General features: G+C 36.5%; 1 protein-coding gene across 1 annotated transcript in view; it reads left to right on the top strand.

The window, feature by feature from the left end:
• The window catches only part of SMARCA5 (SNF2 related chromatin remodeling ATPase 5), a 35,474-nt gene that overhangs the window by 4,936 nt on the left and 4,245 nt on the right, over nucleotides 1–26,293 (top strand). Inside the window, exons 3-21 of the mRNA XM_068990100.1 lie at nucleotides 2,719–2,885; nucleotides 4,916–5,016; nucleotides 6,751–6,851; nucleotides 7,623–7,802; nucleotides 9,084–9,239; nucleotides 9,338–9,469; nucleotides 11,197–11,265; nucleotides 13,987–14,096; nucleotides 15,799–16,025; nucleotides 17,580–17,701; nucleotides 17,779–17,931; nucleotides 19,142–19,274; nucleotides 22,202–22,350; nucleotides 22,538–22,657; nucleotides 23,438–23,548; nucleotides 23,887–24,000; nucleotides 24,182–24,304; nucleotides 25,055–25,187; nucleotides 26,164–26,282. Of these exons, the coding sequence (XP_068846201.1) occupies nucleotides 2,719–2,885; nucleotides 4,916–5,016; nucleotides 6,751–6,851; nucleotides 7,623–7,802; nucleotides 9,084–9,239; nucleotides 9,338–9,469; nucleotides 11,197–11,265; nucleotides 13,987–14,096; nucleotides 15,799–16,025; nucleotides 17,580–17,701; nucleotides 17,779–17,931; nucleotides 19,142–19,274; nucleotides 22,202–22,350; nucleotides 22,538–22,657; nucleotides 23,438–23,548; nucleotides 23,887–24,000; nucleotides 24,182–24,304; nucleotides 25,055–25,187; nucleotides 26,164–26,282 (2,520 nt within the window). The remainder of the gene's footprint in view (nucleotides 1–2,718; nucleotides 2,886–4,915; nucleotides 5,017–6,750; nucleotides 6,852–7,622; nucleotides 7,803–9,083; nucleotides 9,240–9,337; nucleotides 9,470–11,196; nucleotides 11,266–13,986; nucleotides 14,097–15,798; nucleotides 16,026–17,579; nucleotides 17,702–17,778; nucleotides 17,932–19,141; nucleotides 19,275–22,201; nucleotides 22,351–22,537; nucleotides 22,658–23,437; nucleotides 23,549–23,886; nucleotides 24,001–24,181; nucleotides 24,305–25,054; nucleotides 25,188–26,163; nucleotides 26,283–26,293) is intronic.

The raw sequence follows: 26,293 nt of genomic DNA, 5'->3' as shown, positions 1-26,293 counted from the left end.
TCCAGCTCACATTTCACATCCTCTTGGGAATCTTTATTTTACCATGAGTTAACCAGTACCTACAAAAAGCTTTGAATTTAAGTTTAGATTAAATAATAATGACTAACAGTGAATGAATAGTATGTACTGGGCCTTGTTCTGTGTGCTTTATATAGATTAAACTTACTTAATTTTTTTTAAATCTTAAAAAGTTAAAGTGTAAGAATATCATCACTGCACAATACAGTATCCTCCTTAAGAGTGGAAACAGTGTCTTAGTCTCTCTGTCTTCAGCATCCAGAATAGTATCTGGCACATAGAATACTGATTTTAACAAGTATTACGTTCCCCTTGTTCTTTGACTTTCTCATCAATATCAGCAAATATTTTTGAAATTTCTAAAATGGCTTCAAAGTCCTGAAAGTTTGCATATATGCATCTGTATACACATATATAATGTGCATAATGTATATTGTAATATGTAAAGTATAAGTGATGTATTACTCTATATGATTTCTATTATGCTTTGTATATATACATTTTGTGTACATCTGTAACTATCCTGTCACCTTTCTTTGCTGTCCGTCTTATTTGAAGAAAAGATGTTTTTCCATTTTTACTTTTCCCATTCATTCTTCTAAACCTTCACAACTTAGATTCTGTCATTAACACTATATTAGTGATTCTCTACTTGATCTTAGCCAAAAGGCTGAGAAGTGATGTACTAGTAACTTTAATGGACAATTCTTTGGCTTAGTTTTAGTTTCATTCTCCTTATTCATACTTGTATTTGACCCCATTGGCCACTCCACAAATTTTTTTCTTGCCTTGAGAGACCTTTTTGCTTTGATGATACCTTATTTATTTGATTATTCATTTGTCCTTCATTACATTTTGAATATTTGTTCTTGGACAGTTAGCCTTGTCACTGGTTTTCATCTGCCACTTCTAAATGAGTACTTCTGAATATTTATCTCTAGCTCAGATGCCTCCAATCATTGTATTTTCATTTGCTTGTTGAACATTTAAATCCCTTTGGTAAGTCTTATTTAGGAGTATCCGAAGTTGAATTCATTATCTGTTTCCCACACAGTTATTTAGTGTTCTCTCAATGAATAAAAATTTTTCTTAATAAATACCCAACCTGTTTATAACAGTGTGTCATAGTCTTGGCAGATTTAACTTCATAAATATTTTTTTTATCTTTTACCTGCCACTCAAGTTCATTATTCTTCTGTTGCATGAATTATTTCATTGGCATCTTCATTTGGCTCGTTTCTCATGATCTAGCTTCTTTCTGATCTGTGTTTTTGTAAAGTCTGTGTCACTGATCTGATTATATAATGGAGGTTTTCAGTGGTTCTTTACAATGCTTCTCACCTCCACAGCTCCCTTTATTGCAATTTTTTTCTCACTTCCTACAAATTTTTCAGTCTCCTGCTTTAATTTCCTTTTTCAAAATCATGACCTTGACAAGCAGTTTTCTTCTGAGCAGACTCCTTATCATCTGTTAGATCCTATTCATAGGTAAGTCTTAGAATACCTATGATCCTATTCATAGGTAAGTCAGTGAGAGAATCAGTGAGAGAATTTTGGAAATTACGAAATCTTCTGTAGAGCTTTCGTGAAGTTTATACTTCATTCTTTAAGGTAGTAGTCTCAGACTTGACCTTGTAGAAGATAACAAAGATTTTGGATATTTCTGATGTAATGGATCATGAACCACAGTTTGACATCCAGAACCATTAAAGGATCTTGAGCACTAGAGAGGTGTGGTCACCGTGTGCCTTCAGTGTCAAATTGGGCTTCAGTTTTACACTGGTGTGATGTTTAGAAATTATGTTTTCATTTAAAAAGCACATTAGACTACCTCTGGTGTTTGCTAGGTAAAATGTTTTGTGATTCATTGTAAAGTTGACATTTTAAACATTTATGGGTAGAGATACTGAGTAACAGGCTTCTCTGTTTCTTGAACTCTTGTCTTGTTTCTGCTTATTTAAAATCAAAGTATTGATGTGTCTGTAAAAAATCTGTTGTCTAAAGGCTGTAGATTTCTATTGTTCATTTTTATAAGAACTTGATTTCAAGGTCTTAAGGTTTTTTGGTCTTCTGTTCTTTTTGTGTGATAATAGGAAACACTCAAAGCCGCAGATGTTAGATATAAAAATAAGAAATGGTATTAAGAACTATATAGGGTTAATGAATATTTCATGAACTTAATAGATGTTTTTCAAGCCTGATAGCTTTTTAAAATTTGTCACAACATTTTTCCCTCTTCTGAATAAGTATACCTGTATTGCAGTGTCTTTATTTTTTTATTTGATATTTTTTCTTCAACTACATTCAAGTATCACTGACACACAGTAGTTTTATGTTTTTAATTCAGTGAGTTTTGGCAAATAGATGAGGCCTTTTAGACACCGTACAGTCACAATGTAGAACAGTTCTGTCATCCCCCAGACGTTTGCTCCTGCTCTCATCCCTGACACTTCAGCTCCCCTTTCTGAGAAATCACTACTTAGAATTTCATATAGAAAATCACTGTTTGGAATTTGGATCGTATCGTGTGTAGTTGCATGCTTGCTTGCTTTCACATAGTATCATACTTTTGAATCTCATCTATGTTGTTGCATGTAGCAGGAGTTTTTATTGCTGAGATTGTTGTATGGAGACATTGAAATTTTGATTTCTGAGTTTGTATTGATACTTTGATAAAATGTGTTTTCATATTTCTTCCAGCAAACTGACCGGGCAAATAGGTTTGAGTATTTATTAAAGCAGACAGAACTGTTTGCACATTTCATTCAGCCTGCTGCTCAGAAGACTCCAACCTCACCTTTGAAGATGAAACCAGGGCGCCCACGAATAAAAAAGGATGAGAAACAGAACTTGCTATCAGTTGGCGAGTGAGTAATAGTTGATACTTAACAGCTGAACCAGACTTACTTTAGATAGTCTTCATTAGAAGCACAAAATCATTTTATTAAAAAAATAGTTATAGTGCTCTTACTTATTTGGCCCAGTTGGCTTGGCAGGATATAGCCATACATGTATAAATAAATAAAAATAAGCATAATGCTTTATTTTTATATAGATTGAGTAGGGAATTCAGATGTTACCTTCTCCTTGGAGTGGAAACAAACGCAAAGGTTAAGTGGCCTACTTAATATCGTCTAGAAGGAATTAGAATAATCTGACTTTGAACTTAGATCTGACTTGGGGCATTCTCTAGTCTCCTAAACCACGTACGTGGATTGAGAGTACTGCTGTTATCTGAAGTCTGTGGTTGTTATAGATAGTATGATGATTTATGTCATGGTAGTCTACTTAAAATTTTTGTTATAAACTTAGTTTCTTTATATAAAAGGAAATGTCAAGTTGTATGATGCCATTGTTAGGTGGTGGTGCAAAATTTGTAAAGTAATTCTTACATGTTGAATTTATAGATTCTTTCTTAGAATTTGTGCTGGTTGGATAACTTCAGATGTTTGGTGGTGCTTTAGTTGCTAAGTTGTGTCCTACTCTTGGGACCGTATGAACTGTAGCCTGCCAGGCTCCTTTCTGTCCATGGGGTTTTCCAGGCAAGAATGCCGGAGTGGGTTGCCATTTCCTTCTCCAGGGGATCTTCCCAACCTAGGACTCGAACCTGGGTCTCCTGCATTGCAGGCATATTCTTTACCAACTGAGCCATGAGGGAAGCCCTAACTAAGATGTTTGGTTAGTAATAATGAATTTAGGGCAACCTCGTTGCTTGAAAGTAACCACTAATTGAAGTAACAAAGCATATACCAACTTTTTCTTTAGTTTAACAACCATAATAATCAGTCATCTTGATAGCATATTATGAAGGAGATTTTATTTAAAAAAAAAAGAGCAAAGTTAAGTTTCTCTCTTGGTTTATGGAGAGTAACTTGGGGTTGAGGGGTAGATTTTTGAATTAAGTTTTCGTAAGATTGGAATGCAGAGAAACACAAGAAGTAAACACATATGACCAGCAAGAAGGGACTTCCCGGGTAGTCCAGTGGCCAAGACTCCACACCCCTGGTGCAGAGGGCCTGGGGTCCACTCCTGGTCAGGAAACTAGATCCCATATGCCGCACTAAGAGTTTGCGTGCCACAGCAAAGATCAGAGATCCTACATGCCACAGCCAAGATCCGGTTCGGCCAGATAAATATGAAAAAAAATACTAAAAAAAAAAAAGATCCTTGGATTTTTATTGCCTTCACTTTCATTTCTGAGGAATGTTTCTCTATCTGGGAAGGCTGATTATCTTTCCCACAAAGCATGTTGTTTTAATAGAAATCAAGCAATAATTTAGATATAGAGATCACAAGAGTGGAATATAATCTACTGTTTTCTAATTTAAATGAAAGTATTTGTTGAAAGTATACAGGTATAAGTGGAAACTTGAAAACTGGGGAGTAAATAGTTTTACTAACCTGAGTCCTTTAGAGATTAAGAAATCTGGCAATATTATACCTACAAAAAATTAGTTTTTAAGAGACTGTATCTGACTCTGTTGGGATGTAAAATCTGGGCATGTATATTTAAAAAGCTTCAAGTAATTCTGATGAATCTCTAGTTAAAGAGTCATTGCCTTAAGCCCTAAGTCTCTGTTCTGCAAATTCTGCAGCTTTTGGTGAAAGTTGTAGTTTTTAAAATGTGATTTCTGGGGGAACTATTTTTGGGGTGGGAGCAAAACACTTCACGTTAAAATATAAACTATGAGGTTTTTCTTACTGCATATTTCATTGAAATTAGATTATCACATTTATGTTTATCAGGTTCTGGTTAACCTAAGGTATTACTCTATAGTCTTAATTTACATGCCTCTTAAGATACTGTGAAATATTGGTCAGCCTCTTGACTACTATGTTGAAAGCTGGTAATTAAAGCCAAGACTCAAATCGCTTGATTTTATTTTACACTTGGCAGCTATCGACACCGAAGAACAGAGCAAGAAGAAGATGAAGAATTATTAACAGAAAGCTCCAAAGCAACCAATGTTTGCACTCGCTTTGAAGACTCTCCATCATGTATGTTATATATACTTAATTACTTAATCTTTAAAACATCCACTTGTAGCCTTTGGTTAATGTTGGGGTTTTTCTTGGCTATAATTTATAAAGGGAATTTTAAGTAATCTTTGAAATTTATTGATTGTGAAATGAACTTCAGATACTTTTTTGGCTAGAAGTGATAGTATATCATTATGATAGCGATGCTGTATTTCAAAAGGGCATAAATCACCATTGTGCTTGATGTTTCCTGAATGTATATGTAAAAATGGGAATGGAATTTGCCATATATTTGCCCTAGAGAAGAAAGATGTGTAGGAAAAGGTAGTTATTAAAGACTTTTTGTTACTCATCTCCTGATTTTGTCTTTGTTTTAAAGTTTATATATGGTTTTCCAAAAGAAAACATGGTTAACCAGGTTTAGGTTTTACTTATATATAATCTTGGGTTTCCCAAGTGGCATTAGTGGTAAAGAGTCTGCCTGCCAGTGCAAGAGACTGACCCATGGGTTCGATCCCTGGGTCAGGAGATCCCCTGGAGGAGGGCATGGCAACCACTCTGGTATTCTTGCCTGGAGAGTCCCATGGACAGAGGACAGTCCATGTAGCCGTGTCAGGCTACAGTCCGTGAAGTTGCAGAGTCGGATACAGCTGAAGCGACGTAGCATGCGTGCATGTATAATCTTGGTTGTCTGGTGGCACAGTTTTTTTTACTGAGCCCGGTAATTTTTTTTTCCCTGATCTTTCTCTTTCTCACTTGATGACAAGTTTGTATGATCATAGTGGTTGTGAGCAAAAGAAAAATTTATAGTAGTACAGGATTTATAATTTGGATTGGATGTTTTAATAATTAACTGTCATCTTGAACTCTTAGCAGACTAAACTTCAAGGAGGATAGGATCTGGTTAGAAATGCATTAGTCTGGTTAAAGTGTGTATCTCCAGATTTTTTTTTTCTTTTGGCTACAGAGTACCCAGTTTTCACTTCTTCTTATTAAGCTAGAGGCCAGAGCCAGATTTGTGGTGCAGAGAGAAAGGAAATTTGAAGTATTTGAGTTGACTCTTTCTCACATTCTTACAGTGTAACCAGTTTTCCTAGTGTTGACTAACATTTCGTCTCAGAGCAGTGTTTTCAAAAGGGATGGAATATAGAATATACATGTATTTTTTTTTTTAAGTTGGGTTATTTGTGATCCATATACTTAGTAATTATTCTGGGATGGGAAATGTAAACCCTGAAAGATACCATTTCTCTTTGTAGGATCTCTTGGAAAAGCAAAGTAAGGAAGGGTAAAGGAAAAACAATCTTTTATTAATAATTTTTATTTATTTCCCCTTTGTTAAGAGAAAAACACAGGCCGCAGCAAACCTCTGTTTTGGTCATCAGGGAAGGTGAAAACTCTTGATTAGAAACACTTGCGCTGACATTGAGAAAGGAAATAGGCCGGAGAGTCTCTAGAACCGATACATGATAACATACGGACTGAGCGGCTGGAGGCCTCAGATGCCTTCCGCCTTCCGTCGTGTTTCTTGTCTTCCATATCCATCTGCTCCTTCTCCGCTCCACACCACAGCAGCTACCTTTCCTGACTTGGAACTTGCCACATTCCTGTTCTTAAAATCTAATGAAGAAGGCACAGTCAAAATAAACGTGTGTAGGCCCAAGTTAAACCTCTGAGTGTCACATGAAGGAGGGGCTGCCCACCTGTATTCTTGTCTTTAAAATGTGCATGTCATTTTTCTTTTGTTCTTAGATGTCAAATGGGGTAAACTGAGAGATTATCAAGTCCGAGGATTAAATTGGCTCATTTCTTTGTATGAAAATGGCATCAATGGTATCCTTGCAGATGAAATGGTATGTGTTTGATAGCTTTTGTAGAAGTCCACGTTTTATAATTTAAAACCTTGTATACCATTTAGATGTATAAAAGTTAAGACTTGTAAGATATAGTTTATTGATTATACTGTAGACTGTTAGCAAGCTAATCCTGTGTCAGACTAATAATTAGCTCACTTTAGTTGCCTAAGTGGAATCTATATCTATACTTCAATTGTGAGGAATTATTATCTATGAAAGTGTAATAAATTTAAAAATACTACGTTTTGAGAAGCATGCCTTTGGTTGACTTTTCTAATATGATTTGGCCATTTCCCCTTGCTCCCCCCACTTCTCTGAGACACAGGGGGGATTAGTTGGATGTCATCAGTAAATATTTTCTCTGTGATGGCACCTTGTAGCGTTCTATCTTGTAAAACATTGTATCTTGTTTACTGTTTACTAGTTATATAGTGAATGTTTTAAGTTTCTCTATAGCTACAGTGCTAAGACAATTGCTTGGAGAAAGTAATGGAGTCAGAAGAAATTGGTTCTGGTTCTAGCTCTGCTGGGTGACCCTGGGAAAGCTTCTATCTGAGCTTTGGGGGGTTGGTAATGGTACATCCTTCACAGACTGGTGAAGGTTAAATGCCGTAACACTTGTCCACTTGACACAGGTCAAGTTTCTGCTACTTGTTAGGTGTATATACAGCTTTTCTTTTAAATGTTTCTGTACCAGTCAGGAAATAATAAATACGGGAGTCTGTTTTGTTTCGTGTTTCATAGCGTTGTGGTTATTGTCTCTTTCAGGGCCTGGGAAAGACGCTTCAAACAATTTCTCTTCTTGGGTACATGAAACACTATCGAAACATTCCTGGTCCTCACATGGTTTTGGTGCCTAAGTCTACGTTACACAACTGGATGAGTGAATTCAAGAGATGGGTGCCAACACTTAGGTCTGTTTGTTTAATAGGCGATAAAGAACAGAGGGTAAGTTTCTCATATTTTGTTACATTGTTGATATTAAAAGAATTTGAATTTAGGTTTGGGGAAAGGGGATAACTAGAGGAGGGATAAAAGAAGAGAAAGGGTCCCAATAATAAGCCTGGTCTTCATAAATATTAGTAATTTGTAAGTGGAATATTATCTTGATGGCTAAGATTCATACTGGGGAAAAAGGAATTGTAGACTGTAGAAAGCTATAAGAATATAGTTTGTTCCGCCTGCTTTTAGGGGGTGGTTATAAAATTGAAGGCTTTATTCCCATTCTAGAGCAATTTCTTCATAATAATGTAAGTAGTAGAAATGTAAATAGTAACTTGACAAGTTGGTATCATATCTATCAAAATAAGTTAAAATATTGATCAGTTGACACATCCTTTTGGGGAGAGGAAATGGAAATAATGATGGCTTCCCTAGTGGCACAGTGGTAAAGAATCTGCCTGTCTATGCAGGAGACATGGGTTGATCCTTGAGTCAGGAAGATGCCCTGGAGAAGGAAATGGCAACCCACTCCATATTCTTGCCTTGGAGATCCTGTGGACAGAGGAGCCTTGTGGGTTACAGTCCATGGAGTCACAAAATCAGGCAACTTAGCGACTAAAATAGCACCACCAACAATGGAAATAATTGACACTATTAAGAATATAAAATTTGGATTAAAAAATGGACTGATACTGTATTGAAGGACTGTGTATTAAGTTTTGTTTTCCCTTCATTCCGCTATCAGTATGACTCTAGATTTCTTTTCTCCCTTTTTAGCTACTTCGGGTATTTTAAGTTTCAGAATCCTTACTATGCTTTGAAACCCAGTGGTTTAACCAGTCTTTGCTTTAGTTTCTTCACCTGTAAAATGAGAAAATTCATAGCAATGTCTTAAAAGATCTGTAAACTTAAAATGAATGAAAATGCTTACTGCAAACTAGTCCTTAGTCCTTATCTATCTTTATGTCAGAAAACTCTTTATCCTTTTCTAAACCTGTGTCCAAAAAATTTCAACACTTAGTGGAATTGTGGAAAGAAGACATTTTAAGAATTCGTCTATCAACTTTTGCACCAAATAATTTTGTCAGTTATTTATTACATGGCTGTGACATAGGATTAATGAAGTTACTTTGAGCTAGCTGTAGCTGCTTGTGTACTATAGGTAACTCTTAATTCTTTTTTAGTATTCCGCCCCCCCTCCCGCCCCCGTCTATGCTCTTGTTATCAATAAATTTAATGTATAGTTTATTTCTGCATGATAGAATTTTTTTTTCTTCTGTTAAACAGGCTGCTTTTGTCAGAGATGTTTTGTTACCAGGAGAATGGGATGTATGTGTAACTTCTTATGAAATGCTTATTAAAGAGAAGTCTGTTTTCAAAAAATTTAATTGGAGATACTTAGTTATTGATGAAGCTCACAGGATCAAAAATGAAAAATCCAAGGTAATTTGACGTTTAGATTTGAAAATCATTTGTGCCTTCATTTAGAATTTGATCCATATGCAGACTATTCATTCTAATGATGAATTTGGTTCTTTCAGTTGTCAGAAATAGTGAGGGAATTCAAGACTACAAATCGACTATTATTAACTGGAACACCTCTTCAAAACAACTTGCATGAACTTTGGTCACTTCTTAATTTTTTGTTACCAGATGTCTTTAATTCAGCTGATGTAAGTACTTCTTACTATTTTCTGGTTGGAGTAGTTTCTTGATACTTAATATTTTTGTAATAGAACTGGCCTGCTTCAAGAAACATACAAATTTATATAGAAAGAGATGAGAATTTCAGTTACCAGAGGTGGGAACCAGGGGAGAAGCAGAACTGGATGAAGGCAGTTAAAGGGTGCAGAGTTTATTGTACTTATTTATCTTCCACTTACAAGATTATTAAGTATTTAAGATGTGCAGCATGATAAATGTAACACTGCTGCATGTTGGATATGAAGATTGTTAAGAGTAAATAATGACTAAAAGTAAATAACAGTAAATCCTGAAGTTCTCTTAATATTTTTTCTGTTTATCAAAAATGGTATATCTGTATTAAATGATGGATGTTCTTTAAACATTGTCATTTCGCGGTACACTTCAAACCTCATCCAGAGCTGTCAGTTTATCTCGGTAAAACCAGAAAAATTAACGGATTTGGCCTACCTTTTCGTACTGCTTGAGAGAATCGTCACTTTTCACACTTTTAGGTAGTTAGCTGCCTGTAACCTACCAAGTTTCGTTTGCATCCTGAGAATTTACTTTTGTGCCTTTGATTTCAGTCTCATTTTTGAAGTCATGGCTTGTTCTGTCTGGAATGTCATAAATTCACATTCTTATTGGGTGGTCACGTTGGCGTGACACTGCTCTAGGTGGACTGCTTAAGTTCTTAAGGTGGTGTTCAGGTTATTCCCCAAGGGAATTTGGGGACTTCTGTTGCCTGAGTTTTAAGTCCCCAGGATGGCCTCTTCCCAGGATGGCCTTCAAATTTGGTGAAGTCTGTCTAGCCATATTTTCTATGGTCTAACAAGCATAGAGACTAATCCTTACCTTTGATAGGTTATTTGTGGTGATAGAAATGGTTAATTAATTGAACTCTTGGTTGTATTTAGCAAAATGTACATTATGTCGACAGTCTGTGCAATTAGTAATTTTGGTTTTCTGTCAGGCTCGACTTCATTTTTGAACCTTTGCTCCCATTTCTGGAGTGTGTGTGTGTGTGTGTGTGTGTGTGTGTGTGTGTGTGTGTGGCTTTGAAGAGCTTATTCAAATAAGTTCCCAAAAGGTGTTAATTTTGATTGGGTGTGTTATGTAAGGATCATTTTAAGAGTAGATTTTATTATTTTTACATTTTAAAGTTTTTTTGAGAAGATTGTATTACTGAAAGGCAATTTAATCAGTGTCAGCTAGCTACTTTAGTTCTGTTTTTAATGCTTGAACAATAGAAGTGGGTGGGTCCACATGCACGGTGGTCTTAGCAAACCGTGAAGTGGTTTTAACTTAAGATTTTCTGAAACTGAAGCATATTTTTTTTTCAGGAATATTGATTTTCATATCTACAAAACTGTCTCCAATTATTTTCTGTTCACTTTGAAACTTGTCATCTTGATGTTTAGGAAATACATGATTCTAAAATGAATTGCTAACAATAACACACATTAAAAGGAACTGAATGATTTTTGCAGTTCACAGTTCAAATATTAAATTAATTTAGAAGTTGTTATATGCTATATAACCTAGCATAATAAGGTATTTGCAGTTACTATTATGGCTGTGAATTTGAGCGAACCGGGAGGTAGTGAAGGCCAGGAGGCTTGTGCTGCCGACCATGGGATCAAAAAGAGTTGGACATGCCTTAGCGACTGAACACACATAAAGTTAATCTTAATGTATTTTTTGTTTGTTAATCTAGGACTTCGATTCCTGGTTTGATACAAATAATTGCCTTGGGGATCAAAAGCTAGTTGAGAGGCTTCATATGGTAAGTGTTTTGGAGTAGGGTTAAAAAAGCATGTTTCTAATGGGAAAAATGATACAGATTAGTAGATTATTTTTCTGTTAACAAAAAGCACAGTGGCTTTAGAGTCAAATCTGTTTGAATCTGCCCACTTTAGTACTTATTCTTATGATGCGAGGAGGTGGTAGTGTATGGCAGTTTAAGTCTTAGAGCCTAGGGTGAAATTCTAACTTAGTGAATTAATTAATTAATCCCTTAGGGTTAACATACAGTGAGGGGAAGAAGAGTTGCCTAAGAACTTAAATATGAATAAGTTTTGGAAGCTTTAGTTCTTTTTACCTGCCCTAGGAGAATCTAACAGATTTGCTTCTGAAAGGCTAAAGGTCCATCTGTTGTTCTTAAATCAATTGATTGTGTACAAGCAACTGCTAATAGTGCAATGTGAGCAGAGTTGATGTTTTTGCTGTGAAATACAGCTTTGTTCCTTCCTGTGAAGATTCACAAGTGAAAGTTGGTAGGAAGATAGAAATTTCTCTAACAGACCCCAGGTTATAATACCCTGACCAGCAGGATAGAGCATGTAAGCATGACATACAAGGCCTTTCATGACCTTACTCAGGGTTTCTCAACTGGTGTTGACATGTTGGTGCAGCTTTTGGAAGATGGGGAAGGTGCTTCTCTTGTTCAGTAGCAGCATCCTGGACACTTCTGCTCACTCTGTGCCAGTAGTATGCCCTCATTTGTGACAGTTGGAAATGTTTCAAGGCCCTAGAAACATGTCCTGTGGGACAGAATCTCTCCTCCAAAGAGTTAATGTTTCTGTTAATAGTGTTCTCCAACTTCTGTCTCACTTCTTAGTCAAGCTTTACTTTGCTAAAATTGCTGACCCCACTGTCAGTTTTCTGTAACCACTGTGCTCATTTCAGTGTCTTTGCTTATCTTTTCTTCCACATCTAGTATTCTCTTTCTTGCCTTTATGAATAATACTTCAGCCAAGACTCGGTGGCGATGTCACCTTCTCCATGAGTACCCAGGCCGAGGCCAGCCTAGAGACTCCTCTCTAGCCTGTCTTTAATAATCCAACATTCTAACATTGTGGGACTTTGCACAGGCTACTGAAATGACCCCCTTACGAACGCTTTCCCTCTGGATTGTAAGCACAAAGGCAGGATGTGTCTTACATTTGCCTTTGTATCCCTAGCGTAATGCCTGGCTCAAAGTGCATATTCAATTAAGGGGAAAATTTTAAAAACTTTGGAGTGTTCAGATATTTGTATGTAAATTAATTTTAAGGTTCTCGAAAATTCTGTGTACTTGAAATTGTATTTTGTACATATTTGAAGATAATGGTCTCCTAGACACCTTGTTTCATTTTAGATGGCGTTTAAGCATGTAAGCACTCAATTTAGATGTATTTGTTCAGAGGATTGTGGGGTATGTATGTGTAGACTTTGCTTAATAAATAGATAGGTACATGTAGGTAAAGCATACTAAAGCACAACAGAATACCGGTTTTGGCATTTGTTTATTTTACTTAGCTAGCAGCATAAAGATGCTTCTCAAATCAGGGGGTACAGGTCCGGTAGCTGCCTCGCCACGCTGTCCTGAGATTCCCACCATAGCTCCTGTGTCTTGTAATGAAAGAGTGTGTTCACAATCACATGGTGTATTTGGGCATGAGAGAATTCTTTAAATGAGTTTTCTTTAGTTGCAGAAAATCCCACACCAAAGCCTAACTTGTGTATATTTTTAATAACCCCAAAATTTATGAGTTGGCCGAGTGAGTTCTTTGCTGGATTTACCCAGCTGCATGTACACGGATAGTTCTGGAAGAGGGCCAGGGGGGCTGAAGGTCCTCGCTCACATGGCTGGCAGTTGGTGCCAGCTTTTGGTTGGGACTAGCTTCCTTATGTGATGATATTCGAGTGTTGCTTATTGTTTTTCTCATCAACTTTTGTTGTTTGATCACATTTTTATAAGCTAGTGGTAAATAGAACAAAGGAAGATAAAAATAAAAGGATATCTTTTGCTTTATAGCTGTCTTACAATTATTTTATGAAAATTAATTACCTATATACAACAGGGGTATGCCTCACAAATATAATATTGTGTAAAAAAACCCAGATATAAATTGGGCATATACTATGATTCTTGGTATATAAATAAAGTTAAAAACCATCAAAACTGATGTATGACGTTAAAAACTGAATATTGCTTACCTTTGGAAAGGAAGGTGGGGGGATAGTGACTGGGAAGGTTACAGAAGGATTTATGGGATGCTCTGTTTATCTAGAAGATGGTTACATGGCTATGTTTACTTGATTAAAATGTATTGAGCTATATATTTACAGTGTGTATACTTTATATTTGTCTACTTCCATAAGAAAAAGATAAATTAGGGAACAGTAACCACGATGACATCATAATGTGGACATAGCCTTTTCTTAAATAGTTTTAAATTTGAAAGGCAGTGAATGTTGAAAATATCATCTTTAAAATTTACTGTTGTTTTTTACACTTTATGACAAGTGTATCAAGTGTTTACTTATTATATTGAACAGTCATCTTAACATACTCTTTAGGAAGTCTGTAATAATAAATTATGTATTTGGAAGGGAGAAGTCCTAAGAATCTTTTGATATTCAAGAAGGCACATTTCTGTGTATTTAATGGACGCTTTTGAGATCCTGAAATATTACTTAAGTTACCGATAAGGTCATCTCCATTTCTTTCTGCTCTTTTAAGGTTTTGCGTCCATTCCTCCTTCGTCGAATTAAGGCTGATGTTGAAAAGAGTTTACCTCCAAAGAAGGAAGTAAAAATCTATGTGGGTCTTAGCAAAATGCAAAGGGAATGGTATGTGTTTTGAGATGTTTTTGAAATAATTCTTAATTCTTCACTAACTTTCATTTGTATTTTGCTTTTGTACTTGTATTGTCAAGGAATTCAGTTTGCTGGTTTGCACTCAGCCTGAACAGTTTCCCAGATGTAGAACCTAGGACTTCCTAATCAAATTTATGATACAGAGTATTTGTTAAAGATGAAAGAATCAGTTTGGGAAGTTTAAGAATTCAAAAGTTGGCATTTAACAGAGATGGATGTAAAGTCCTCTACATGGGTTTTTAAAAAAGAAACTCTGGTGGCTCAGACGTGAGACATGTGGTTAACCTGCTGGGTCATAAATACTGGCCCATGGGCTCATGCCAGTCCCTGATAAAGTCAGAGATGGTAGAGGTCTGAGAAAACTTAAGTGCTCTCTCCTGTCTCAGAACGCTGTATTTATTTAGTTTATAAGTCCATTTTGAGCTGATGTTTTATTTTAGGCAAGATTAAAATGTCCTTTTGTGAAATTGCAGTAATGACACATGATAGCTATTTTAAAAGCCTCTAAATAGAGCATACTAAGAAAGGTGAAAACCTTGTAAATTCCTGTTATTTTTGTTTTTTCTGTTTTCCTTTTTTAAAAGTTTTATGGGTGTATGAATCTTAGAAACTGCTGTCTTCAGTGTTCAGAGGAGGGAAATAATTAACCACTCTGTTCTTACTGCATTTCAAGTATGTTCAGTTCAGTGCTCAGCATTGATAAGTATTTTTTCAAGGGGCTGGAGTTGTTGGTAAAAGGACAGAAAAGATAAAAGGCAAAGAAATGGGCAAAAGGTCGCCCTTTCTAAATGTCCTCAAAAATTTTGAAAGGTCTTAATAGAGGAGCAAAGAGTTCGGCTTGTCTTATATGGCTCTAAAATACAGAATTAAGACATGAATCAGTGCTGAGGTAAAGCAAATTGTTTTTTAGTTTATAACCACATTGGTGAATTTTACATTAGAATTGTGCTGGAAAGGTCTGCCTTGAATATTTTGTGCCTGCTAATTGGAGTTGTTAAGCATAGATGGCTTTGGTTATTTAAGTTGTTGCTCAGAGGATTCAGGGTCCTGAAACTTTGGTATTTGGAAAGATTACTCTTTCCTTTAGGATAATGTCTTAACTTTTTAGTGTATACAGTCAAGGCTTTTCATAATCCAACCTTAGCTTAACTACCCGCTTCTCTCCCCTCAGCCCATGTACTTTAACTTTCATTTAAAGCTGTTGTATTAATTGTGTTTTCATCATCATGCCTATGCTCTCATAATTCTTGTTTCCTCCTTACCCAGAGCTGCCCTGGCCACATTGAATAGTAGTGGAATAGTAGCATTCTTCTTTTGGGAAAATTATGTTTAAAACTTACTTTTAAAGTTTGGCTTTATTACTTAAAAATGTTGTATCATTATAGTTTCATTTCAGTTCATCCCAAGAAGGTGAATTTACTCTTTTGGGACTCTAAACCCAAGTGTTAGAGGTGCACATTAGAACACTGAGGGTGGGGAAGGGGAAGGCAGTAAAGAGAAGCAAGAAAAAAGAAGTTCGGGTGATACGCTCCTAAGCGCACATTAGAAGTTGATGGGTTGTTTTGTATGGGTATTCTGGGGTTGAGATGGGATTAAGTATATAAAATGGCAGGGACCCATCCAGGAACAGTTGAGCCATCAACGTTTTTCTTTAAAATGTTCTTCTTTTCACTAGGTATACTCGGATATTAATGAAGGATATAGATATACTGAACTCTGCAGGGAAGATGGACAAAATGCGGCTGCTGAACATTCTGATGCAGTTGCGGAAATGCTGTAACCACCCCTATCTCTTTGATGGGGCCGAACCGGGTCCACCTTACACAACGGACATGCATCTGGTTACCAACAGTGGCAAAATGGTGGTGTTAGACAAACTGCTCCCTAAATTAAAAGAACAAGGTACCTCTGTTACTGGTATCAAATGGAGAAGTAGTGGAAACTTTTAAGATTCTGATGTTAAAATGAGGGAGCTCCCCTGCATTGGCACTTTGTAAAGTTGAAGTTTGGGACATTGAAACACTCCTATCCATTAATCTGAGCCTCACACCCCACCCTGCCAACCTCCCAGTTTTAAGCCTCAAATTTTTTAGAAAAAAAGCTGTAGTTAGGGCAGTCAAACGCACTGGATTTTGAGGGGAAATTCTCATTTTCTATACACTTTCCTAGAAATACCATTTTTTTTGGTTATAATATGCCAAGAGTGCCCTTCCCACTCATAGACAGTTCACAGAGCCTTTAATAGACAGTGGTGGTGTGTTCAGGTTGGTGGTCTTCAGTTATTTATGTGTATTTTTAATTTAATTAAACATTATATGCATTGACCCAAAACAATTTTATTCATAATATGCTGACTTTTTGTATGAAAGTGTGTGTGTGTACAGATTTGTTTAAAGTACATGAGTGTAGAGCGAGTTTAGCATGAAGCCAGCTTCAGCAACTGTCAGCTAGTGGAAAAGCTTGTCTTCATCTGTACTGTACCTATTTCCTCCTTTCAGACTTTTGAACCATATCCCAGACACCAAGGCATTTCATGAACAAATTATTCATTCTATTAAAATGAAGTACACAGGCTTCAAATTTCTCCATTTGTGTTTCTCTGTATATTTTGATAAGAATGATAATTGTACCAGTAGATGAGTCTGTTTTAGGATATTGACTGTTGAAAACATTGTTAGAGTTGTCAGTAAATTTGTTTTCTTTTTATACCTTTCTTGGGAAATGTATTTTCTAAAATGCTTTCCTTGAAAGTTGAGTAATTGAAGAAACTTAAGTGTGCCGGGAAGGGTGGCAAGAACTTGCTAGGACACTCCTGAGCATCCTTGCGCATTTAGGGCATGAGAACGTGGAACACGAGCAGAGTATCAGCCTCAGATTCTGAGACAAGGCAGTTTCATAATTATTTTCCAAAGTGATCCACTAGTCATCTTATATCCCACTGAAGGCATTGTGCAGCTGGCTAAAGAAATGGAAGAATTGGAAATTTGCATTGTGGCCTAAATGAAGGATGATGGTGCAGGTGTTAGGCACACCTGGATGGTCCTTCCATCTGGAGTGGGTCTTCAGAACTTGTGTGAAGTCAGGGTACTGGGTGTGTGTCAAGGGATGCCTGGGCCTTGTACAGGGAAGGGTGGTTGTGGTGGAGGGTTATTTTTAAGTATGTGGGATATAAAGACGTCTTTGTGGTGGCAAGATTTCCCAGGCCAGAGGCAGATAGCCTTTCTTTTTTGCCTTAGTGTGTTTTATAAATACTACCCTTTTCTGTTTGTGCCTTGATGGGAAAAATGTGGGGAGTGACTGACTTAAATAATAAACAATGTGTAGTTTTATCCTTGTAACTACATTACCTGGAATTAAGGGGTAATTGGTTAGTCTTGGTTTTGGTTAGTTGTAAATTAAAAAATTTTTTTTTTACTTCTGAAGCTTCTGATAATGGTCTGTTACATTTGCCAACAGGTTCGCGAGTACTGATCTTCAGTCAGATGACCAGGGTATTGGATATTTTGGAAGATTATTGCATGTGGAGGAATTATGAGTACTGTAGGTTGGATGGACAGACACCCCATGATGAGAGACAAGTGAGTAAACTCTCGGGAGGGGAGATGACAAAATTATCAGATAAAATACTTTTCTAACTTTTATTTTATGTCATTAGGAGTCCATCAATGCGTACAATGAACCAAACAGCACAAAGTTCGTTTTTATGTTAAGCACACGAGCTGGTGGTCTTGGCATCAATCTTGCTACTGCTGATGTTGTGATTTTGTATGACTCAGATTGGAATCCCCAAGTAGATCTTCAGGCTATGGTAAGAGATAACAGATATACTCTGTGCTTAATAGATGTTTCAGTTAAAGTGAGCTAATGGGCAGTCTACAAATGTCAGTGACTGAATCCAATAGAATTGTATTTTTTCTGACCTAATAGTTCACTGAGGGTGTTTTGCAGGTGATCATCCATCTAAATCAGGGTATTTCCATCTTACATCTGCCATGTCTTAGGACCTTAGAGTCCTGTTATATCCTTTCCATCAGGAGAGAAAACTGGGGATTGCCCAGGGAATTTTTCATGGGTCAGAACTGACAGTGTCCCCACTGTGATTGGCCAGCACTCTATCACATAGTGTAACTTACTGCATAGGAGTGGGTAACTGATAGTATAGTATTGTGTCCTGGGAGGCACGGTGAACAGGTTTGGGGAGCTGCTAATGCCTGCCACATGTGATGTTTTAAAATCTTAGGCCCATGCATCTTGAGTATCTTGGCCAGATCGAGAGAATCGCTCTTATGTTGAGAAAACTTATGGATCTATAGAGTAATAGAAAAACATAAAAGTTTGTACATTGCTAATAACTTGGCCTGTGGTGTTTATATCTCGTCTTGTTGGCGACTTTCATCCTGCGACTCTTTGTAAAGGTGGTTGGGAAAATCGATCAATTAGAAATAGGGATCTTTATAAGAGTGTGTTTTCTGAACTTAACTGAAGTGAAACAAAATGGAATTCAGATTAGTTTGACTTCTTATCTGTAGTCGATTGGGTACTATTTAGACTAGGATTTTTATATTGTTTGTGGAGTTTGTTTATATCACTTTGCCTCCCTAAATATAGTGAAAATTTAGATTTGATTTAGTAGAAAAACATTTTGAATTTAAACTTAAAAAAAATTTTAAAAATAGTTTTATTGTTATACTTAAAGATTATAACTTTGTCTGTGTTGTCTGAAGGCATTATGTGTATTTTATTTCCATTAACCTAGTAAAATTAACATGGTAAGTTTCTCACAGATTCAACATGTTCTATGCTTCTGGAAGGATTTCTTGTGAGATAGCTGATTAATTTGATTGAAACTGAGACTGTAGGAACTGTTAATGAAATGTTAATGAGTATGAATTCATCAGTGTTTTGTTTCATATTTTTAAAACCATCTTGTACTTGAGAATATTTTCGTTTTGTTTCTCAAGATACACATTCAAATGTCATTTATGTGAATTTTCAAAGTAACCTAGTTGTTTTCCTAGGACCGAGCACATAGAATTGGACAGACCAAGACAGTCAGAGTGTTCCGCTTCATAACTGACAACACTGTAGAAGAAAGAATAGTGGAGCGTGCCGAGATGAAGCTCAGACTGGATTCCATCGTCATCCAGCAGGGTGAGCCTTAGGACTTTAAACATTTACCAAGTTGAATTTATAACACTTTCCCCCTGGATATTTGAGTTCAAAATTATTTATTGAACAGCCACAGATGCCAGGCATTGTTCTCAGTGCTGAGAATACAAAGGTGACTAAAACCAACCGGTGTTCTTACTTTCAAGACATTTATAACTGAGTGAGAGTGAGACACAGAACAAACGTTTATGTAAGGAGGACTAGAAGGTGAGAGTGAGATTTTATTTTGGATGAATGGAAGGGAACTTCAGGTTCTTGTGCCAGATAAGCTTTCAAGGAAGACATTTGTGTTTTCATGAAGCTTAAGATAGATCTTTTAGTGATGGGATATGTAAAATGAAAAACTGAAAAAACAAACCCTCAACCTTTGGCCCACGTTGGTGTCTTTCCCTCGCAAATTGTGTTGTGACCAAATACATTTTCTCTGTCCCTGAAGCTAAGAGGTTACTGTCGTGTTCTTGTGTTAGTCACTCAGTCTTGTCCAGCTCTTTGCGACTCCATGGACTGTAACCTGCCAGGCCCTCTGCCCTTGCAGTCTCCAGGCAAGAATACTGGAGTGGGCAGCCTTCTCCAGGGGATCTTCCCAACCTAGGGATCCAACCTGACTCTCTTGCACTTCAGGCAGATGGTTTACTGTCTGAGCTACCAGGGAAGTCCAGATAGACTTTGTTGAAATTAGAAAATTCTGTACATCAGAACTTTTTCTTTGGCCATGTAGTTTGTGGAGTCTCAGTTCCCCAACCAGGGACTGAGCCCAGGCCGCAGAAGAGAAAGCCCAGAAGCCTAACTCTGGGCCGCCGGGGGGCTGTGTGTTCTCTACTGGTAGCTCCGTTTGTGTGTTTGGTTTCGTCAGCCAGGGTCTTAGGTGCATTGTAAGGAAGGGAGTGTTACGTTTCTTTGATATCCCTTAATGCGCCATACTTCACGCAGATAGGTGTGGAAACAGTGAGAGACTTTATTTTCTTGGGCTCCGAAATTACTGCAGATGGTGACTACAGCCATGAATTTAAAAGACGCTTACTCCTTGGAAGAAAAGCAATGACAAACCTAGACAGCATGTTAAAAAGCAGAGACATTACTTTGCCAACAAAGGTCTGTCTAGTCAAAGCTATGGTTTTTCCAGTGGTCATGTGTGGATGTGAGAGTGAGAGTTGGACTATATAAAGAAGGCTGAGCGCTGAAGAATTGATGCTTTTGAACTGTGGTGTTGGAGAAGACTCTTGAGAGTCCCTTGGACTGCAAGGAGATCCAACCAGTCCGTTCCAAAGGAAATCAGTCCTGGATGTTCACTGGAAGGACTGATGGTAAAGCTGAAACTCCAGTACTTCGGCCACCTCATGCGAAGAGTTGACTCATTGGAAAAGCCCCTGATGCTGAGAAAGATGGAAGGCAGGAGGAGAAGGGGACGACAGAGGATGAGATGGTTGGATGGCATCAGCAACTCAATGGACATGAATTTGAGTAAACTCTGGGAATTAGTGATAGACAGAGAGGCCTGGCGTGCTGCAGTCGTTGGGGTCGCAAGAGTTGTACATGACTGAACTGAACTGAATTGAATGCCATCCATAGAGTTACCCATGTGTCGTATACATAAAGACAATACATGATTGAATACTGTTAGTTATTTTTGTTAATAGTTGCTTAACAGGCTTATTTTGTACCAGGCGATGTGCTCAGTATTTAAATACAGAGTATTATCTTTCGTCTTCATGCCAGCTGGAGGTTGGCATCAGAGATAGAAGTGAGTTGCTTGTCTATCATGTATACAGCTAGGAAGTGACTCACCTAGGGTATCCAAAGCTGTATAAATTATTACAGTGAATGTTTAATTAGGAAAGTCTCTGGGGACTTCTGGGGCCTGCCAAACAGTGAAATTTATCATCAGTGATGTAGTGGTCCTCACATTCATCCATGGTTTTAGAAAGACATCTGCCTTGTGGTTCTTGTTGGCAGTTATTTTCATCTCTGAAACACCTTTTTTTTTTTTTTTTTTCTCTTTTTAAATGTTAAAAATCTAATTCTTTTACAATCAGCTGAGAAAAACAGTCTCTTGACTTTGGGTTTTTCTAGGGCAAATTTTGGAACAAATTTGTGCTAGTAGCTTTGTTAATCCCATTTATAGACATACCAGTCAAACAGCAAGCCTTTGGTATATGCCTCTGGGTTATGTTTGGTGTACTAAGGGGTATAATAAAAAATATGGGAATATATAGAAGTACTTACATCTGAAAAGTTCCTTTCCACCAATAGGAAAGTAATTCCTGTAAGCCTAAGAACATTTTTGTAGCATTGAGATAGCTTTCAAGAATCATATTCGTTGTATTGAAGATGTGTCTTAACTTTGAAAGTCACAGGTATTTGATGGTGTATTCTGTGAGGGACCTAAAACCATGATACAAGGATTTAAGGTCCCAGAAAACAACTTGTATCTTTATCCACTCGTTACAAGTTGGTTGAAGTAGAAAAATTGAAACACAAGTATATGTGAATAACTCTTGAAGTTTGGCAGTGTGAAGGTTTTTGTACTTCATTTTCTAAGTAGAAAAGGCTGATTTGGGATTATTAGTAATAATACTAATTAGTTTCTGCTTATCAGAAACTTCCTGTGTTTATAATACTCTCATCTAAGTTTTGGTAATTTGATTTTCAAATATCCGAAATTACTGTTATTCTCACACGAGAATTTATTTTATTGAGATGGTATTCAGTAGACTTTATTACATAACATGTAAGCTTTAAGAAATATGTTAAATATTAACTTAAAATTTGGCATTTTATGTAAAAGTGAAAATTATCAAATGTGAATAAACAAAAATGATTATTGTTTGAGGTAAAATTATGTGGGCTTATATCTAACATTTAAAATTCCAGAAGTTTAATTAATATTACACATCAACATCTTTTTTCAGGAAGACTTGTGGATCAGAATCTGAACAAAATTGGGAAAGATGAAATGCTTCAAATGATAAGGCATGGGGCAACTCATGTATTTGCTTCAAAGGAGAGTGAGATTACTGATGAGGATATTGATGGTATTTTGGAAAGAGGTGCAAAGAAGGTGAGATGCAGATTAAATGATTATTTCTAGTATATAAAGTACTTCAAACCAGAACTGAGGAAATAGCTAAGTTACACTTTTACTTCCAAAGAAGTTATGTACCATAAAGTCCAATTCGTTTTGACTATAGTTCTCGTGCTTTTATAGAATTCTCAAATCTAAAAAGATGTTTCTTTTGTTTCCTTAGACTGCAGAGATGAATGAAAAGCTCTCCAAGATGGGTGAAAGCTCACTTAGAAATTTTACAATGGATACAGAGTCTAGCGTTTATAACTTTGAAGGAGAAGATTACAGAGAAAAACAAAAGGTAATTTAGAAAGAGATTTTGGTTATTTTAAGACTTAATATTTTACTTGAAAATTGGAATTTAAGTCTTAGGTGTGATGCCTTATCTCAAACAGTAGTCATTTCTGTTTACTCACGTCTGAATTATTTTCATTTTTGTGTTAAATTTAATGCCAAATTTTCAGTTGGTAAATGCTGAAATGTTTTAAAAATTTATGTATACAGTAAAGTATATTGTGTGGGGTGATTATAGTACTTAGGGATATTTGGAAATTAAAACTATTGCCAAAAGTAAAATTTGTCACAACATTATTAGATTTTTTTTTTCCTAAGCAGAATTGGCTATTAATAATTAAAGGGATGAACTTGCTAATTTCTAGATTGCTATTTCCTTCCTAATTAGTATTATATAGAGAAATTAGAAAATAACTGCAGGGCAGAAGAGAAATAATTCTACCTAATGATTTCCGTTTTAACATTTAGACATTCATATCCTCTGAATCTTTTCTAGTCTAAATATTTATCTACATTTCTCTCCTAATTTTAGTTCTAGCATACCAACATTTCTTTTTTCACCCAATTATCATTGATTTGGTCAGGAAATAGTTACTGAATGTTTTATGCTATTCACTAGACATCCTCTTGTGTGTTAATTGCATTAGTCCCTAGCCTCATATAGTCTATGGTGTTACGAATATCTGCATTTATAAATAAGTCATATTGATGTAACAGTAGGAGTCGCATTCATGTAAGATTTGTGGTTAATAAAAGTTGGTGATTTGAACTGTTTCCCATGGGCTAGATTGCATTCACAGAGTGGATTGAGCCTCCTAAACGAGAAAGAAAAGCCAACTATGCTGTCGATGCCTATTTCAGGGAAGCTCTTCGCGTCAGTGAACCTAAAGCACCCAAGGTGAGTTGATAGAGCACAAATATCTAAAAATACTGGAAATGCAAATTATTTTTCTTCTTATATTCTTGCAGTAAAATCAGATTGAGAATCAAATTTTGTGTGGTTTCTTCCAGTATACCTCCTTCAGCTTTTGTTGAAAGTTTCTAAAAGTTAATTTTAAATGTAAGCATTTAAAATTTGCTTGATGTTTGTTAAATTTTATGGAAGATGCATTCAGTTGCTTGGAGAATTGACTGTCATGGTTTTATCGAGTGCAAAAAGATTTCAGATAGATTTAAAGCAAAATAGGTTTGTTTTTTTGTTTGTTTGTTTTTACAAACAATGCTTTTTTTTTTTAGGCTCCTCGACCTCCAAAACAACCCAATGTTCAGGATTTCCAGTTCTTTCCTCCACGTCTATTTGAATTATTGGAAAAAGAAATTCTGTATTACAGAAAAACAATTGGTTATAAGGTAACAGAAGTAAAACTTTGTAACTAATTTCATTTGTTTTAACTTACTAAATGCATGATATCAATATATTTTCTTGGATTAAAACTTGTAAAATTTCATGTAGTTGGTTAAGAGTTTAGTTCATCACATATTTCCTGAAATGTATTGACTGATGACATAGAAAAAATATGTGTATTTTTAGGTCCCTCGAAATCCTGACCTACCAAATGCAGCACAGGCACAGAAGGAAGAACAGCTTAAAATTGATGAAGCTGAACCCCTTAATGATGAAGAGTTAGAGGAAAAAGAGAAGCTTCTGACGCAGGTACAGCTTTCGATCAAAACCAGGTTTAGTAATGGTTGTTTTGTAAGGTACCCTGTTAGGTTCTGTGGGGATAAAGAAAAGAAGTAAAGTTTTTGCTTTCAGAAGTGGAAGAATTGGAGATGATGAAGCATGGGCTTATGGGTGTACGCTGTGTTGTGATTGTCATTAGTTATGGAGGTAGAAGAGAAGAGGATAGATTTGCACCAGATCTATTGTTGTAGAGTCAGCATCTTTGATCACCTTTCTTCCAGTGCTCCCACCTTCCCTTTCCTGTGGATCTTCTCATTTTTACTATGAAGTCGTTCTCAATTACAAGTATCTGCTTGGTACTTTTTTGAAACATCCTTTAGGATTCAGTCAAGGCCTTTGAGAATCTAGCTTTAACCTACCTTTAAAGCGTTATTATTACTTTGTTTTGCCGCTTGGTTTATATGTTTGCTCTTTACATTCATTCTGGCTCTTTATGTTCACTCCTCCTGACAATATCTCCTTGAAAGCGCAGTGAAAATGTCACTTTATTGTGCAGCATTTCTTACTCTCCCACTCAGACTTACTTGCTTGGCTGTCTAAGCAATGTATATGATGTATTGCCAGAGTGCACATCTATGTATATGAATAGTTACCACTTTAAAATAACTTAGAACTCAGAGCAACTGAAATTTTTCTATAATACTTAGCAAGATTGGTAAAGTTTTAATAGCTTTTCCCCCAAGCTCAGTGATTATATGCTTTGTTTCCTTTGCTTTGAAGGGATTTACCAATTGGAATAAGAGAGATTTTAACCAGTTTATCAAAGCTAATGAGAAGTGGGGTCGTGATGATATTGAAAATATAGCAAGAGAAGTAGAGGGAAAAACTCCAGAAGAAGTCATTGAATACTCAGGTACTTCTGTTATTTTAGTAGGTTTAAGAATGTTCTCAGGCTTCTGGAGGGCTGTTGGAAAGTTGAGATTTTCTTACTCTGAATGATGTATTTGTTTTCTTAATTAAGAAAAAATTTTTGGCCATACATGTGGCACTTGGGCTTCCCTGGTGGCTCAGATGGTAAAGAATCTGCCTGCAGTGCGGAAGACCTAGGTTCGATCCCTGGGTTGGGAAGATCTCCTGGAGGAGGGCATGGCAGCCCACTCTAGTATTCTTGCCTGGAGAATCACCATGGGCAGAGGAGCCTGCGGGCTACAGTCCACGGGTCACACAGAGGCAGACACAACGGAGAGACTAAGCACAGCACACACGTGGCATATGGAGTCTTAGCTCCCTGGCCAGGGATTGAACCCACACCTCCTGGGCCGGAAGCATAGAGTCTTAACCTCTCACCAGGAAAGTCCGTGAATGATGTTTTGATAAACTAAAATTTGCCACAACTTAGTATCTGTTTTGTTTTTTAAAAATGAGTTGGAAAAGCTCCCCTTCTTTAAAATGGCATCATTAATTTTTCTTTTTTTACCCTTGTTAACTAACTGTAACCAAGAAAACAAGAATAGGTCACTGAATAATTGTGCTTTCTTTTTACTTCATTTCACTTTATAACTTTTCAAATACTGTATAATTCTGTGTTTCTTGAAGTCTGTTGGGTTGACAAGTGGATATGTGTAGTTGTGCTTTGGTGATTGCTGAAAATTTCAAAAGAGCAGAGAATTAGGTGTTGGGAAATGCTTAAATCATGCCGTTCACCTTACTTTTTTTTTTTACAGTTAAGGAAACAGATAATTGTGTGACTTACTATATTAGATGTGGGAAGAAGGGAAACATTTCTTAATCCTTAGCAAATGAAATAGATCAGAGCACTTATAGAAACAAGTTACTTACATTTCTTCCCTTTCTCTACCTCTCCCATTTGCCCAATCTTACTCCTACAGCTGTGTTCTGGGAAAGATGCAATGAGCTGCAGGACATAGAAAAGATTATGGCTCAGATCGAGAGAGGAGAGGCAAGAATTCAGAGGAGAATTAGCATCAAAAAAGCACTTGACACGAAGGTACTTTGAAT

This window comes from Capricornis sumatraensis, chromosome 17 (genome assembly GCF_032405125.1).
Source record: "Capricornis sumatraensis isolate serow.1 chromosome 17, serow.2, whole genome shotgun sequence".
Taxonomy (NCBI): Eukaryota; Metazoa; Chordata; class Mammalia; order Artiodactyla; family Bovidae; genus Capricornis; species Capricornis sumatraensis.
The sequence above is the reverse complement of the archived record's forward strand: the minus strand, read 5'-3'. Positions and strand labels throughout refer to the sequence as shown.